At 38.3% G+C, this 16,169-nt stretch overlaps 1 protein-coding gene across 2 annotated transcripts in view; it reads left to right on the top strand.

The window, feature by feature from the left end:
- The window catches only part of ORC3 (origin recognition complex subunit 3), an 85,817-nt gene that overhangs the window by 57,309 nt on the left and 12,339 nt on the right, over positions 1–16,169 (top strand). For both annotated transcript variants that reach the window (XM_007528708.3, XM_060205501.1), the window contains exon 14: positions 11,182–11,315. In XM_007528708.3, coding sequence (XP_007528770.1) covers positions 11,182–11,315 — 134 coding nt within the window. The remainder of the gene's footprint in view (positions 1–11,181; positions 11,316–16,169) is intronic.

Here is a 16,169-nt window from a genome sequence, read left to right as displayed (position 1 = left end):
AGTTGGTAGGTATCTAGGAAATCATTCATTTCTTCCAGGTTCTCTAGCTTGGTGGCATATAGTTGTTCATAGAAGCCTCGCATGATATGTTGAATTTCTGCAGTGTCTGTTGTGATTTCTCCTCTTTCATTTACTATCCGATTTATTTGGGTCTTCTCCCTTTTTTGTTTTGTGAGTCTGGCTAAAGGTTTGTCGATTTTGTTTACTCTTTCGAAGAACCAACATTTACTTTCATTGATCTTTTGTATGGTTTTCCTATTCTCAATGTTATTTATTTCTGCCCTAACTTTAGTAATTTCTGTCCTTCTGGTTGCTTTAGGATTCCTTTGTTGTTCTTCTTCTAGGTCTTTGAGATGTGCAATCTGGCTGTTTATTTGTGCCTTTTCTTGTTTCCTAATGTGTGCTTGTATAGCTATGAACTTCCCTCTTAGGTCTGCTTTAGCTGTGTCCCAAATATTTTGATAGCTTGTGTCTTCATTTTCATTGAACTCTCGAAACATTTTGATTTCTTCCTCGATTTCCTCTTTGACCCAGAAGTTGTTAAGAAGTGTACTGTTGAGCATCCACATTTTGGGACTGTTACTAATCTTTTGTTGATTGTTAAGTGTTAGTTTAATTCCACTGTGGTCTGAGAAGATGCTTGGGATGATTTCAATGCTCTTGAATTGGCTGATGCTGTCTTTGTGGCCTAACATATGGTCTATCCTTGAGAATGACCCATGTGGATTTGAGTAAAATGTGTATTCCAGTTTCTTGGGATGAATGACTCTGAAAATGTCCAATAGTTCTGGTTTATCTATCTCTTCATTTAGCTCCCTTATGTCTTTACTGATTTTCTTCCTGGATGATCTGTCAAGTTGAGATAGTGGGGTGTTGAAGTCCCCTACTATGATTGTGTTACTATTAATATATTGCTGTAGCTCTTTCAGTAGAAGTTTGATGTATTTAGATGGCTTCTCATTGGGTGCATAGATATTAATAATTGTTAAGTCCTCTTGATTGACTGATCCTCTGAGCATTAAGTAGTGTCCATTCCTATCTTTTTTAATCTTATCTATTTTAAAGTCTATCATGTCAGATATGAGAATAGCTGTTCCTGCCCTTTTTTGTGGGCCACTGGCTTGTATGATAGTTTTCCATCCTTTCACTTTAAGTCTTTGTTTGTCTTGTTGTGTTAGGTGAGTTTCCTGTAGACAACATATTGTTGGGTTGTGTTTTCTGATCCATCTTCCTACTCTGTGTCTTTTAATAGGTGAATTCAGGCCATTGACATTTATTCATATCAAAGATTGAAGATATTTTAACGCCATTCTTGTAGAGTTTTAGAGTGTTTTGATATATGTCCTATTTGTGGTGGTCTGTTTTTTTATAGGAGACCTTTCAGAAGTTCTTTCAGGGCAGGCTTGGTGATGGTTGCTTCCTTCAACTGTTGCTTGTCTGAGAAGGTTTTGATGCTTCCATCTAGTCTGAATGACAATCTAGCAGGATATAGTATTCTTGGCTGAAAGCCTTTCTCATTGAGCACTCGATAGATATCTTGCCATTCTCTTCTGGCCTGTAGTGTTTGTATGGAGAAGTCTGCTGCTAATCTTATGGGTTTTCCTTTGTAGGTGACTCTTTGTTTTTCTCTTGCAGCCTTGAGGATCCTTTCTTTATCCTTATTCCTTTCCATTCTAAGTATGACATGTCTTGGTGTCTTTAGGTCTGGGTTAATTCTGTTTGGGACCCTTTGGGCTTCTTGAATCTTTATGTCTTTGGTGTTGTCTAGACTAGAGAAATTTTCAGCTATTATGGCCTGGAGAATGCTTTCTTCCTCTCCTCCTCTTTCTTCCTCTGGTAAGCCAATAATGCGTATATTGTTTCTTTTGAAGTCATCCCACAGGACTCTGTTGTTGTTTTCAGCATCTCTTAATCTCTTTTTGAGATCTCTTACTTCTTTTCAGTTGTCTCTAATTCATCTTCAATCTTGCTAATTCTGTCTTCAGCCTCATAGATTCTATTCTCTCTGCCCTCTACTGCTTTCTGGAGTTCATCTATTTTGTTGCCCTGCTCTGATACTGTTTTAGCTTGTTCAGCTAGTTGCCTGCTTAGCTCAGAGATTTCAGCTTTCAGCTCTCTAATAACCATGAGATTATTAGAATTTTCTTCCATATTCTCATTTGTTGTTCCTGCATTTCTGATTACAATTTTTTCAAATTCTTTACTCACTCCTGTTATTATTTCCTTAGCTAATGTTTGGATGTTGAACTCGTTGTTTTGTGCTTCACCCTTTGGAGGACTTTTAGCTGGACTCTTGTCCTGGTTCGAGTCCCCAATATTTTTTCTTGTTGTTTTAACCATTTTATATATTATGTTATGAGTTCCCTTTATCAGTACTTTTCAAATTATTGATCACTATTGCCTGGATTGACTTGTGTCTAAGTAATTTAATTAAAGGGTTTACCGTGGTGGAAGTTAACAGTTTTTTTTCAATCCCTGAGTTGGAGCTCAGTGGTGTAAAAGCCTCTTTTTTTTCTTCCCTGTAGGCTATGGGTGCCTGAGGGCTTTTGAACTATCAATAGGCTTCTTCGCTTAATCACTGACTCCTGACCAAGAGATAAAGCAGTGTGTGGCAGAGATAATCCAGTGGTTATGCAAAGAGACTTTCACAGCCCCTCAGCTATGCCAAGGAGGCATAGGTCTTCTGAGTTTCCCGGTTAGATCTCTGTACCCTGGTGTCCCTCCCTGTTGCTGCTCCAGATTCTGAGGGTAGTAGCAATGGAGACTCAGAGTTGCACTTGGTGAGTCTCTGGGGAGTCCTTACCTCCCTTCAGCTGTCCCCTTGTTGTGGAGCAGACTGGAGGTGGTGTCTCCACTGATAAACTGCTGAATGTTAGCAGTCACTTAATCTCTCCTTAGGCCCCTCTCTCCTCTCTGTCACCAGCCACGCGTGTTTGTACTCACGGGTGATTTACTGGGTTCCTGTGGTCATTCTAGTCCTGTCTTGTTCGGTCCGGGTGGTCTCCTTTGGTATTCCTAGTTGATCCGGGAGAGGAGAGGAGAGGAGAGGAGAGGAGAGAAAGAGATCCCTTATTCTAGTCCTTGCGCTTCGCATCATCTGCACTTAACCCTCTGCGCTACTGCCCGACCCCCTATACTCTGAATTTTAACCAAATGGGATAAGCAAGTATACAGGCACTTACAATATAGATTAATGAATGTTGTGATGGGTAGTCTAGAGTGTTGAATGGACTAGACTGTTTATCTCAAGAAGGTTGGTGATTTCTTAGATGCAACAGCATCTAATATGAAATATCAAGACTTTGAACTACCCATACTTTTATTTGTTTCATTTTTTAGAATTAAATGATTCCTTTGTTGTATTATCTTTGAAAAAGTCTCTCTCTTAAGATATTATTTATGAAAGTAAGTATCAGAGCATCAATCTGGCACATGCAAAGCCCTTGATTGAACTCAGGACTTCATGCTTAAGAGGCCAACAATTTATCCACTGCTCCACCTCCCAGGGCACTTAAAAAAAAAAAAAAAGTCTTCCTTCCTTCCTTTCTTCCTTCCCTCCTCCCTTTCTTCCTTCCTTCCTTTCTTTCACCAGGTCACTGCACAGCTCTGGATTATGGTGGTGCTAAGGATTGCACCTAGGGTTTTTAGAGCCTCAGGCATGAAATCCTTTTGCATAACTATTATGATATCTCCCCTGCCCTACTGTTATTCTTTTGAGCAGAGCACTTGCTCAACTGGCTAGTGGTGGTGGCAGAGCTTGAACCTGGAGGCTTCTGAGCCTCAAGCGTGAAAGTATGTATCGTAAATCATTGCAGTAACTCCCTACTCCCAATATTTGAATTTCTTGTAGACTTTTTCTACTAGTATTCATTAATATATGTCTAGGTTTGTGTCTTTGAAAATTTTCAGAAATGCCATTATAATAGAAATATCTGCCTATTACTTGAGAACTCACTATTCAGTGCACGTACGCTTAACCTGTTGTGCTACTGCAGAACTGAGAACTCACTATTCAGAAGACCTTTGCTTTAGCTCTGGATTGACCAGTTTCTTTTTATAGCCCTCTCAATCAGATATTTATATAATCAGGACTTAGTTAGAAGTTATTGGCTTTCTGCATGATGAAATAGAACACTCCATTGCCCTACAGAATAATTGTTTTTAATGATTGCTAAATCATTCTCTTTCTGTCTTGGTTAGGGGAACATTTTTTTTGTGACACTCTACACTATCAGGCCTTTTTTTTTTTCCACCCATCTGAATGATAGGGGCATAACCAATCTTTAATTGGTTAAAGAGATATATCTCACTTTGACATTAGTGTGACAAATCTTATATGTAATTTTTTTCCCTTTCTCTTTAATCTGGTTTGGTAGCTTTCAACCTTTTTAATTTAGACTTTTCAGTTTCTTTTTTTTTTTTCCAACTTCAGTGTCACTTGTTTTAAAGATTTAATCATTAACATAAGAAAGAGAAAAAGAAGACTGGAGGGTTGGCCAGTGGCACACCCAGTTAAGCACACATAGTATTAAGCATAAGGATCTAGGTTCAAGCCCCTGCTCCCCACCTGCAGGGGAGTCACTTCACAAGTGGTGAAGCAGGTCTACAGGTGTCTATCCTTCTCTCCCTATCTCCCCTTTCCTCTCAGTTTCTCTCTGTCCTATCCAATAAAATGGAAAGAATGGCCACCAGGAGCAGTGGATTTGTAATGCTGGTACCAGCCCCAGCAATAACCCTAGAGAAAAAAAAAAAAAGAAGAAGAAAGAGAAAACCATATTAGCTCTGTGGCACATACAATACTAGGGATCTAACTCAATACCTCATTCTTTCAAGTCCCATTCACTAGCCACTGTGCCACCTCCTGGATGCCAGTGTCACTTTATAAAGGAAATGTCTATTTACAGGATTGTCATGAGGATATATTTCCACATGTCCCTAAAATAGATGTCAGTGCATCTCATCCTCCACCAAACCATCTTCCTCTTCTAAAATAGTGACTTAGGTCCCCAACTTCCCACAGCGCTTTTTCCACCACACCCCCTCCTTAGTCCTCCACTCTGCTGCAGTAGTCTACAGTCCATTGAGGTGTCACCCTGTATTGTCCTTTGTTTTTGTCCCATGTGGTACTCCTGTTCGTTCTGGATTATTTTGATCAATATAATTCCCTCTGGTTTCATGTTGTATCGAAGGAGAATATGTCCTTTTTTTATTACATAGGGAGATTAATAAAATATTGTACATGTATAACTTTTCTATTTTCCACATAGCACTTTAACCCCCTATGTCCTCTTCTACCATCATTTTCCAGGACCTGAGCGCTCCCCCCAACCCAGAGTACTTTACACCAAATCCAGTCCAAGTTCTGCTTTGTGTTTCCCCACCTCTCGTTTAATAAAACTATATAGTATATATACTATTTTGTCAGTATGCCACTACTCTAACCATTCATCAATTGTTATACACACGGGTCATTTCTAAACATTGGCTGTTACAAATAGCACTGCCACAAATGTAATTGTACATACATCTTTTCAGATAAGTGTTTTAGGGTTCTTTAGATAAGTGCTTAAGAGATGAATTGCTGGGTCATACAGTAGGTCCATTTTTTAATGTTTTCAATAACCTCCTGTTTTCTGTAGGGCTGCACCAATTTGTATTCTTATTGACAGTGTAGAAAGGTTCCTTTTTTCTACATCCTCAACTAGTACTTGATTCTGTCCTTACTGATGTAGGCCATTCTCAGAAGGGTGAGAGGGTATCTCATCATTTCTTGATTTATATTTCTCTGATAACCAGTGATTTTGAACACCTTTTAATATGCCTGTTGACTCATTTCCTATTACTATTATTATCTTGGAGAAGGATGTTAGATGGAATCCATCATAATCTGAAATTACTATACTGTCAAATTCTCTCATTTTCTTTTTTTCTTTTAACCAGAGCACTGATCAGCTCTGGCTTATGGTGGTACAGGGGATTCGAAGCCTCAGATGACAGTCTGTTTGCATAACCATTATGCTATCTACCCTTGCCCTCTTTTTTTTATTTTTGCAACATTTTTATTTATTTTGGATAAAACAAATTGAGAGGGAAGGAGGAGGTAATAGGGAAATTATACTGTCAAATTCTTCTCTTTTTTCAATATTTTTATTTATTTTTGGATAGGAACAGAAATTGAGAGGGAAGAGGGAGGTACAGGGGAAGAGGGTCAGAACTGCAGTGCTGCTTCACCACTTGAGAAGCTACCCTCCGCACACACATGTTGGGACCAGAGGCTTGCATCTGGTCCTCACAGTGTGCCACCAGCCCCTCACTTTCTCTTTGAGTTTTTATATAAAACTATTTCAATCATCAGGCTGGTTGGTGGAGCACCTAGTTGAGTGTACATGTTACAGTGCAAAAGGACCACGGCTCAAGCCCCTGCTCCCTACCTGTAGGGGAAAAGCTTCAGAAGTAGTGAAGCTGTGCTGCAGGTTTCTCTGTTTCTCTCCCTATCTCCTCTTCTTCCATCTCAGTATCTGACTGTCTCTATCCAATAAATAAATAAAAGATCACCAAAAAAATGTTTTTAACTTTTTTAGGTAGTCACCAGTGACCTGTGTTCCTAAATTTAATGATCAGTTCTCTGTTTTCATTTGTATTAGCCAGTTATTAATATTTAACATAAGTCATTACTTTTCTCCCAGTGACTTCCAGAACCTGACTTTTGTGGTTCTCCTCCTACCATAGTAACCTCTCTCAGAATTCACTGACCCTGTGGTCCGGGAGGTGGCACAGTGGATAAAGAAAGCATTGGACTCTCAAGCATGAAGTCCTGAGTTCAATCCCGGGCAACACATGTACCAATGTGATGTCTGGCTCTTTTTCTCTCCTCCTATGTTTCTCATTAATAATAAGTAAAAATCTAAAAAAAAAAAAAAAAGCACTGACCCAGAAAAGTGTTGTAAGCATTCAACAAATGTATATAAATGAATGAATGGTTAATGACTATTGAAAACCTAGTTTGAAAAATACTAATCTCATGCTCAATTTTCCATTTGGGATGCTATATATAAAATACATGTTTGGGTAATTTTTTTTCTTTAGTTTTTATTTATCTTCAGTTACTTTTGTTTGGTTATGCTTGGTTAGTCCAAAATTTTGGTTTAGAGTCACTCTAATTGTAATCAAAATGAAAATATCACATTACTTTTTTACTGACACTTTTTGTGTTACAAAATGGACAGCCAATCATCCACTGTTAGAAATTTCTGCTACCAGATTTTTTTCCCAGGCATAAGCATATTAAATATACATATAGTTAGTGTTCCATAACTTGTATTTTGTTTTGAGAGTTTGGTTGTTTTTTGTTGTGGTAGTTATTGTATTGTACTCTGATAGTCTACCATGGAGGTATATTATGAGTTGTCACATAGCATGGAGGCCAGTTGAGATTGGATTCAAATTCCAGCTTTAATAATTACTACACATGGGACCCTGAACATGTTAGTTTTTCCATGCTTCTGTTTTCTCTTTCCAAATACGGGAATGAAAATACTCACATTGTTGCAGAGATCAGATGATGCCTGGTGCATATGTGTGCATGTGGATGTTAGTGATCATGAAGGTTTATCACTGCTGTATAGTGTCTCATATAGTTTTTAAGATTTTATTTATTGACATGAGATGGGGCAAGAGAATCAGAGCATCTCTCTGGCACATGCCATAGCAAGGATCAAACTGGGGAGTCACTCTTTTGAGTCCAGTGTTAGAGGCGCTGTGCTGCTGCCCAGGCTGCGTAATGTCTCATATTTGAAAAGTGTAACATTTTGAGCCAGGGAAATAGCACAATGGTTGTGCGCCAGGCTTTTTGTGCCTGAGGCTCTGATAGTCCCATATTAGATTTCCATCACTACCATAAATCCAGAGCTGAGTTTGCTTTGGTAAATTTTTAAAAAAGTGTAACATTTTACTTAATCCTTATTTGACATGAAAATAACTCAACTGCAACTACCACAAGTTTCATCTTTTCTAATATCCATACCACTTTATTTTTCCTTAATTTACTGTAGATTAGACTCTGTAATGATGTTGATTCATAGTGATGATGGCAGGCATCTTTGTTGATTCTTTATATGTTTGTATAATTTATTATAATTGATAATTATTTCATTGGGTTGATCACATTTTAGCTCAATCAACCAATTTTACCTCAAGTCTTGCTTTATATTAAATCAGAAAATACTTGAGAAACATAAGATCTTTTGTTATTTTAGAAATAATGATAATTTATTCTTATCTAAGAATAAAAAGAATGGAACATGAAAGATAGCTCACCTGGTAGAATGCATGTCTTACAATGTTTAAGGTCCAGGTTTGAACCCTGGTAACACATAGTGCTATAATAGCACCAGGGAAGCTCCATTGCTGTGGTATCTCTTTGTGCCCGTCTAGTCAAATGAAAAATTAGGTCCGAGAGTGATGAAATTGCGCATGTACAGGACTTAAGCTCTTCCAGTAAATGAATAATAACTGTCTTGAATTCTTGGAAGTTTAAATATGAAGTGAGAGGTCTCCCCCCTCCAATCAAATGCCATGTTAAAAGTTATGACTGAAGCATGATAGCCCCGTATATACCCTGAAAATTCACTGCTCGCCTTTGCCTTTTTCAATATTCAGTTTTGTAAGCTGCAGATTACAACGTGTGACTATCTCTAACATGGGAATCCACAGTATTCAGGGTGCTGATGATGTGGGTTAGACTTCTACCAGCATTCCCTCAGCTTCTTTGCCACTGCTAGAAAATGAGTGCCGGTGGTTTCATGGGCCCTGAAAATGCTGATTTCTCTTTAAGTAGGATTGAAGGTCAGATGTAACAGATTATTCAAGTATATTTGACATAACGTACCTTGTTTAACTCATTTAGTAGCTTAATGCCTTGCAGATAAATATTTGGATACTTATTACTGTAGGTAGAGGAGGGCAAGATTTTATACTTTTTTCTTTAAACCAAGGAAATGTTTTTGTCCATTCCTACCAACTTGTTAACTGTATGACATTTTACTTTTTGCTTGAATTTAAATTTTAGTTGAAGTAGACAGCCTAATTTCTCAGTAGTCATAACCTATTGAGCCTTTTTTTTTTTAACCAGAGCACTGCTTATCCTTATTATGAAAAGTATTAAACATAAGTTAGTTATCTTGCAGAATGCCTTCTATTTGGGATTTTCAAAATGTATTTCTTTTGAAATTAATAAAAGAAATTTTACTTCAGATCTGTTTCTTGAGAATTTTTATGATTGTTTTATGTCACTTTATCATTACTGACCTGATTCTAGTTGTTTGTTATGAAAGAAGTATTACTTAGCTGGGAGATCCTGTAAAGTTTTGACTCTGGGTACAGGATTCTTTTTTAATTTTTTATTTTACCTTTTGTAGCCCTTGTTTTTTCATTGTTGTAGTTATTGTTGTTGTTATTGATGTCATCATTGTTGGATAGGACAGAGAGAAATGGGGAGAGCAGGGGGAGACAGTGAGGGAGAGAGAAGATAGACACCTGCAGACCTTCTTCGTTGCTTGTGAAGTGTCTTCCCTCCAGGTGGGGAGCCGGGGACTCGAACCGGGATCCTTATGCTGGTCCTTGCGCTTCGTGCCATGTGCGCTTAACCCACTACGCTACCGCTGGACTCCATGGAACAGGATTCTTAATCTTAGAGTGTTTATATTCCTTTCCCATTTCTAACAAAGATTTCATATTTGGCTTTGAAATGAATTATGTAGCCATCCTACCTATGCTATAGAACTAGCAGAAATTTCCTACCTTATTTAAAGTTTGGTGAATCAGCTGACATTTGTAAAGTCCATAGATTTGTAAAGTCCATGGGTAAAATGATAATAATTTGATAAATTATTACTCTTCTGTTCCTTTCAAACACAATATCATCTAGCATAGGTATTATAGCCTTCCCTAGTGGACTTTTTTTTTTTTTTGCCTCAAGTTTAGAACTAAAGAAATGGAAAACTATACAAAGTAAAATTTGAAATGGGGTTGGTGTATTGCACCAAAGCAAAGGACTCAGGAGTGAGTGAGTGCAAGGGACTCGAGTGAGTGTGTGTGTGTGTGTGTGTGTGTGTGTGTGTGTGCCTTTCTGTGTTGGAGGTGGTTTGGGGTACTGGTACCTGATGTCAGAAAAGCACCTAGGCTGAGGATGAGAGTGTTTTGCAGACACCTGTCATGATAAAATGAGGAGTTTTACTCATGTGTCAATAACTGTACTATAAACCATTAACTATCAAATTAAAAAGAGAGAATATAAAAACACTAATCCAAAGATTAAATCCCTGCTTTGTGGTGGGCACTGTATATTTTTCAAATTTTTAACCAGGGCACTGCTCAGCTCTGACTTATGGTGCAGCGGCTTAAACCTGAGACTTGAGAACACCAGGCATAAAAATCTTCTGCATAACTATTATGCTATCTCCCTACCACCACCACCCTTTTCATTGAATTTTAAGTCTGAATTGAACCTGTGAAATATGTGAGTTTCTATTTCCATTTGTGCTAACAAGAAAACCAAGTATCAGGAATATTTTGTGGCATATGTGCTGTATTGCATTTATAGTGTCAGAATTCAGCTGTGAATCCAGAGCTCTTCTGAATACTACATTTTTTGTATTGGGAATCAAACCCAGTGTGTCATGAATATTACTTTCCAGCCCAATGTGCGCCTTCTTTTTTTTAGAATGCGAAAGGCTGAGAGCAATGTTTTCCCTGCTGTTCCTGTTTAGTAGCTGGGATTCTAGAACCCAGAGACTCACACATTTGAGGCAGATGCTATAGTTCTGAATCATCTCCTGTCCATCTAACAGTGCTCTCATTGGGGGTGTGTGTGTGTGTGTGTGTGTGTGTGTGTATTCAGTGAAAGGAGAGAGAACCAGAGCATTATTCTGATACATGTGTTGCTAACGTTTGAACTCAGACCTCATGCTTGAGAATCCAGTGCCTTATTTACTGCACCACCTCCCAGGCCACTCATGAATACTCTGTAATGCCACATACATTGAGGAAAACCTCTTTCTAAAAATTGGTGGCTGCTAGTAAATTTATACCATCTTCTTCTAACCAGAAACATTTACTTTATAGACTGTGTTTTTAAGTTTATTACTTTTCCAGTTATATCTCCTGTTACTGATTCTGTTCTAGGATGCTGGCAAAGGATGAACTGATGACTATGCTTCAAAAATGTTTCGAGATTTTGAAGTCCTCTCCTGAAAAGCAGATTAATATCATGGCAAACAGTATAGAGGAATTCCTGGCTCAGTTTCAGAGCCTTGATGGTGAGAATATCTTATCTTGCCAGTTCTGCTGGCTATGACAGTCACTGAACTAAAATAGCATGGAAAAAACCCACATTCTTATGTGTTGAGATGAAGAGATAAAATAGCTCATAATCACTCATAAAAACCCCAGAATGTCAGATATTAGCAAACACAAAGAGGCCAAATAGTTCTGTTTCAGATATGGTATAAATAATTAAAAGCATAAAATGGACAGGAAGACATTATTTTTGAGATGGACAGTTTGCAGTTTGGAGGACTTGCCCGTAAAAGAAAATGGAGCAATAGCCACAACAAAAAAACTATAGAGAGAGTACCAGAGCATCGTAATTAAGGAGTCCTTTTAGATTTTTTTTTTAATTTTTTAAAAATTCTTATTTTCTTTTTGTTGCCCTTGTTTTTTTATTGTTGTTGTAGTTATTATTGTTGTTGAATAGGACAGAGAGAAATTGAGAGAGGAGGGGAAGACAGAGAGGGGGAGAGAAAGACAGACACCTGCAGACCTGCTTCACCACCTGTGAAGCAACTACCCTGCAGGTGGGGAACCGGGGGCCAGAACCAGGATCCTTCTGCCAGTCTTTGCACTTTGCGCCACGTGTGCTTGACCCACTGCGCTACCACCCGACTCCCCCCTAGATTTTTTTTTAAGCTTTTCATCTAGTTCTTTAAAAAAAAAAAATTTTCAAAAGCACTGCATAAATCATTTGTAAGCTTGAAAAACTAATAGCTGTGAACAGCCTTCAGAGGCTCATTTGTATGCTGATTAGTGAAACATGCATGAAGTTTGCTGTAATCGGATTTACAAAACCTTAAATATTTTAGTCCTAACTCAGTGGGGGGCAGCCTGGCATCCCTTAACAGTAGGGTTACCGATTCTTTTATTTTATATGCCACCCATAGAATCACTGATACTGCTTAGTGCTCAGAATGCCTGGTTATCTAGATAGCCATGTTCCCTAACACTCCTTTGTTCTAATTGGGTAAAATGGACTGATTACTGATCATTAACTTCTCTTGCTGTATTTCTAACTCTCAAGTATGGTATTAAAAAAGGATAGAGCACCTTTTGTTTTTCTCTGTATAGAAAAAAATAATGAAGTTTGGGGAAAGAGGCAACTTGATGTATTAGTATTATACATAGATTGGACATGGCATGGTGAACATACTTAATTTCAGGATGTCCATATTAAACCTTTTTGTATTTAGCAAGTATTCTTTTGTCTTGAAAGTCCTGTAGATTTGAAAAACTGCTCTTGCCAAAAATCTCTCACTGTATCTCCATCTTTGCAATACTAGGCACCTGATGAGTGCTCATTAGTGGAAGATAAAAGATGAAGTTTACCTGACTGCAGTGCATGAGAATGATAAAATGAGGAAGTGACCAGATAAGATTAAGGGAGTTCCTTCCAAATTCTGTGTAGGCATTGCTCTTTTGCCACTATAGCAATAAGCTTTATAATTTGTCAAACCATAAAAATTTAAAGGGATAGAAATTAGTATTATGAAAATCATTGAGTCCAACTACAAACAAAAACTGAAATCAAATTTGCAAAAGAGAGTAAGTTGATTGAACTCCCACTGCTAGTTAGTGGTAACATGCATACCTCCTCTTTTTATAGCTGCTTTAAAAAAGAAAAAGAAAAGAAAAAAAAACTAAAAAAAAAAAATCACCCATGTGATTCCAGGGCTCGAACTCAGGTCTTTGTACTTTAGAGTCACTGGGTCACATGAGCTTCACTGCACATGTGATGGGTGTGTGTGTTGCCACCAGGGTTTCCATTGGCATTCAGTGCTAGCATGGCTACTATTCCTGGTGGCCACTTTATTTTTTCATTTTTAGAGGGTGGGATAGGGAGAGAAAGGCAAAGAGAAGAGGAGATACCTATAGTACTGCTCCACCACCCGTGAAACTTCCCACCTGCTGGTGGGCACCAAGGGCTTGACTCTGGGTCCTCAAGCATAGTAACATGTGCACTCTATGAGGTGCACCATCCCTTTTTCTTTCCCTTCTGATTCACAGTTTAGCTCCCATCATTGTGTACACTGAGACCCTTCCCTGAAGGTCATTCAGGAATAAATAGCATAAAAGACTATACAAGAAATTGGGTGAATTTCTCAGGGTATTTTGTAAAAAGAAAATGAAGATGCTATGAAAATTTTAATTGGAGGTCATATAACCTGGTGAACAGTCTGTGATGTACTTTGTTTTTTAAGTTAAAAAGCAATACAGCTTTCAGAAATGGGAAAATTGGAGACTAAAATGATTAACATTCAAGGTGGGGGTAGATAGCATAATAGTTATGCCTAAGACTGCAAAGTCCCTGGCTCAGTCCCTGGCTCAGTCCCCTGCACCACCATAAGCCAGAGCTCTGGTAAAAAAAGAAAGAAAGAAAGAAAGAAAGAAAGAAAGAAAGAAAGAAAGAAAGAAAGAAAGAAAGAAAGAGAGAGGGAAAGAGAGAGAGAAAGAAAGAAGAAAAATTAACATTGTAAAGAATTTCTTAAATTGAAGAAAATCTTTACAGAAATGTTTGTCTTTGTTTTCCAAATATGACACATTGTTAATAATAACATGAAATTGAAGCACCCTCTGCATTAGACAAGTAAAAATATTTGACTATATGCTACCTTTTTGATAATTGCTACATAATTATAATCTGGGTTTAAATTGCATTTAGGAGGTTAAGTAGGTCATAGTGTTATTTATTTTTAAGGCTGTTCATAAAATGGCACATAAAATATATTAAATTTGTTAACCTTGAATCTTTCATGACCTAAGAATTATTCACAACTAAAAAATTAATTCCTTAATAACAACACAGATGCACCAGTTGCACACTTTTCAAATTTATTCTTTTTTTAAAAAGACTATTTTAGTGAATTTTTTATTTTCCCTTTTGTTGCCCTTATTTTTATTGTTCTAGTTTTTATTGTTGTTGTTATTAATGTTGTTGTTGTTAGATAGGACAGAGAGAAATGGAGAGAGGGGGAGAGAAAGCAACTCCCCTGCAGGTGGGGAGCCGGGGGTTCGAACCGGGGTCCTTAGGCCATTCCTTGCACTTCATGCCACATGTACTGAGAGCACAAGGCTCTCAGTAGTGCAGGGGCCACCACTTGCCTCGAAGACCACCATTAGAAATGTATTTGACACCATATCCATCTGGGATGAGATGCTTCTTAGCCATCATGCCTTCAAATTCATCTGCATTAAATATGGTGAGGGCCATTTGGAGGTAATGAATCTCAGGCAGCCAGAGAACTTGAACTTGGACCCCCTGTGCATGGCCCCAATTACATGTTCCTTTTCTGCAGTGTGGATAGACATGATGACATGGCCACTGTACCCTGGGGTCTTCCAAAGTCATCCCACATACCTGTCTAAAGCACAAGAGTGGGTCCAGCAAGTGGTCAGGCATGAAATGAACATTCACTGGGAAGGACTGGCTCCAATGTCTCTTAGAAAAAGATTCGACAGACTACATGCATTATTCAGGAAGCCGAGGTTTGTAGGCATTGCACATTAGACACAACTACATTTTTACCAGCAATTATTTTTTATTCCATTTGCTAAAGAACTATTATGCACTTTATTTATTTATTTATTTTGCCTCCAGGGTTATTGCTGGGGCTCGGTGCCTGCACTATGAATCCACTGATCCTGGAGGCCATTTTTTCCTTTTGTTGTTGTTGTTACAACTGTTGTTGTTGGATAGGACAGAGAGAAATCAAGAGAGAAAGGGAAAACGGGGGGAGAAAATGATAAGACACCTGCAGATCTGCTTCACCACTTGTGAAGTGATCCCCCTGCAGATGGGGAGCCAGGGGGCTTGAACACACTGGTCCTTGCGCTTAGCACCACCACCCAACCTCCCCCGCCATCCAATTTTGCACTTTACACTGTGGATCATGTCAGAACTTTCAGACAGTACCATCTTCATATACAGAGAGTATTCATTGTACCAAAGCAGTAATTTGCAAGATGTGAGGTCAAGGTATAGCTTTGTGATATTTACAGTTGTGGCATAATCAAAAGAATACATTTAAATGTGTTCTCCTTAAAACAAATAAAGGCTTGGAGTTTTACGATTTGGGGGAGGGAGGCACATGGGGGGTTATTTTATTCTGTTTCTATTGTCACATTTTAAAATTTCAGAGGGGTTTTGTTTGTTGGCTTTTGCTGCCAGGGGCTCGATGCTTGCATGACAATTCCACTGTTTGTGGTGGCCAATTGTTTTTTTCTTTCTTTCATTTGGTAGGACAAAAAGAGAAGGAACAGAGGGAGAGAGAAAAAGAAACATCTGCAGCACTACTCCACTGCTTGTAAAGCTTTCCACACTGTATGTGGGGACCTGAGTGTTTGCACATGGTAACGTGTGCTCTACTCAGTGTGCCACTCCCTGGGTCCCTCAGAGTTCCTTTTTTGAAGACCTCTCTGTGCCATAACTAATGTAATATTTACTGACCTTAAATTTGTGAAAGAAATAATTTATTTGATGGAGCCTTGACTTGCCACATTAAAAGAAATAGGTTAGGGAGTCAGGTGGTAGTGCAGCGGGTTAAGTGCAGGTGGCGTAAAGTGCAAGGACTTATGTAAGGATCCTGGTTTGAACCCCCAGGGTCAAGGTCTGCAGGTGTCTTTCTCTTCCCCTCTCTGTCTTCCCCTCCTCTCTCCATTTCTCTGTCCTATCCAACAACGACAACAACAATAATAACTACAACAATAAAAGAAGGGCAACAAAGAGAATAAATAATTTAAAAAACAATAATAAATAGGTTAAACTTTATTTCCCTTGATGTAGTAAAAGGTTTGTTTTCTTGACTGAAAAGGTTTGCTTTAGTTGCTATATATTGGTTTTG

Source organism: Erinaceus europaeus, chromosome 13, assembly GCF_950295315.1.
Source record: "Erinaceus europaeus chromosome 13, mEriEur2.1, whole genome shotgun sequence".
In the NCBI taxonomy this organism is placed as follows: Eukaryota; Metazoa; Chordata; class Mammalia; order Eulipotyphla; family Erinaceidae; genus Erinaceus; species Erinaceus europaeus.
This window is presented reverse-complemented; position numbering and strand designations above follow the sequence as displayed.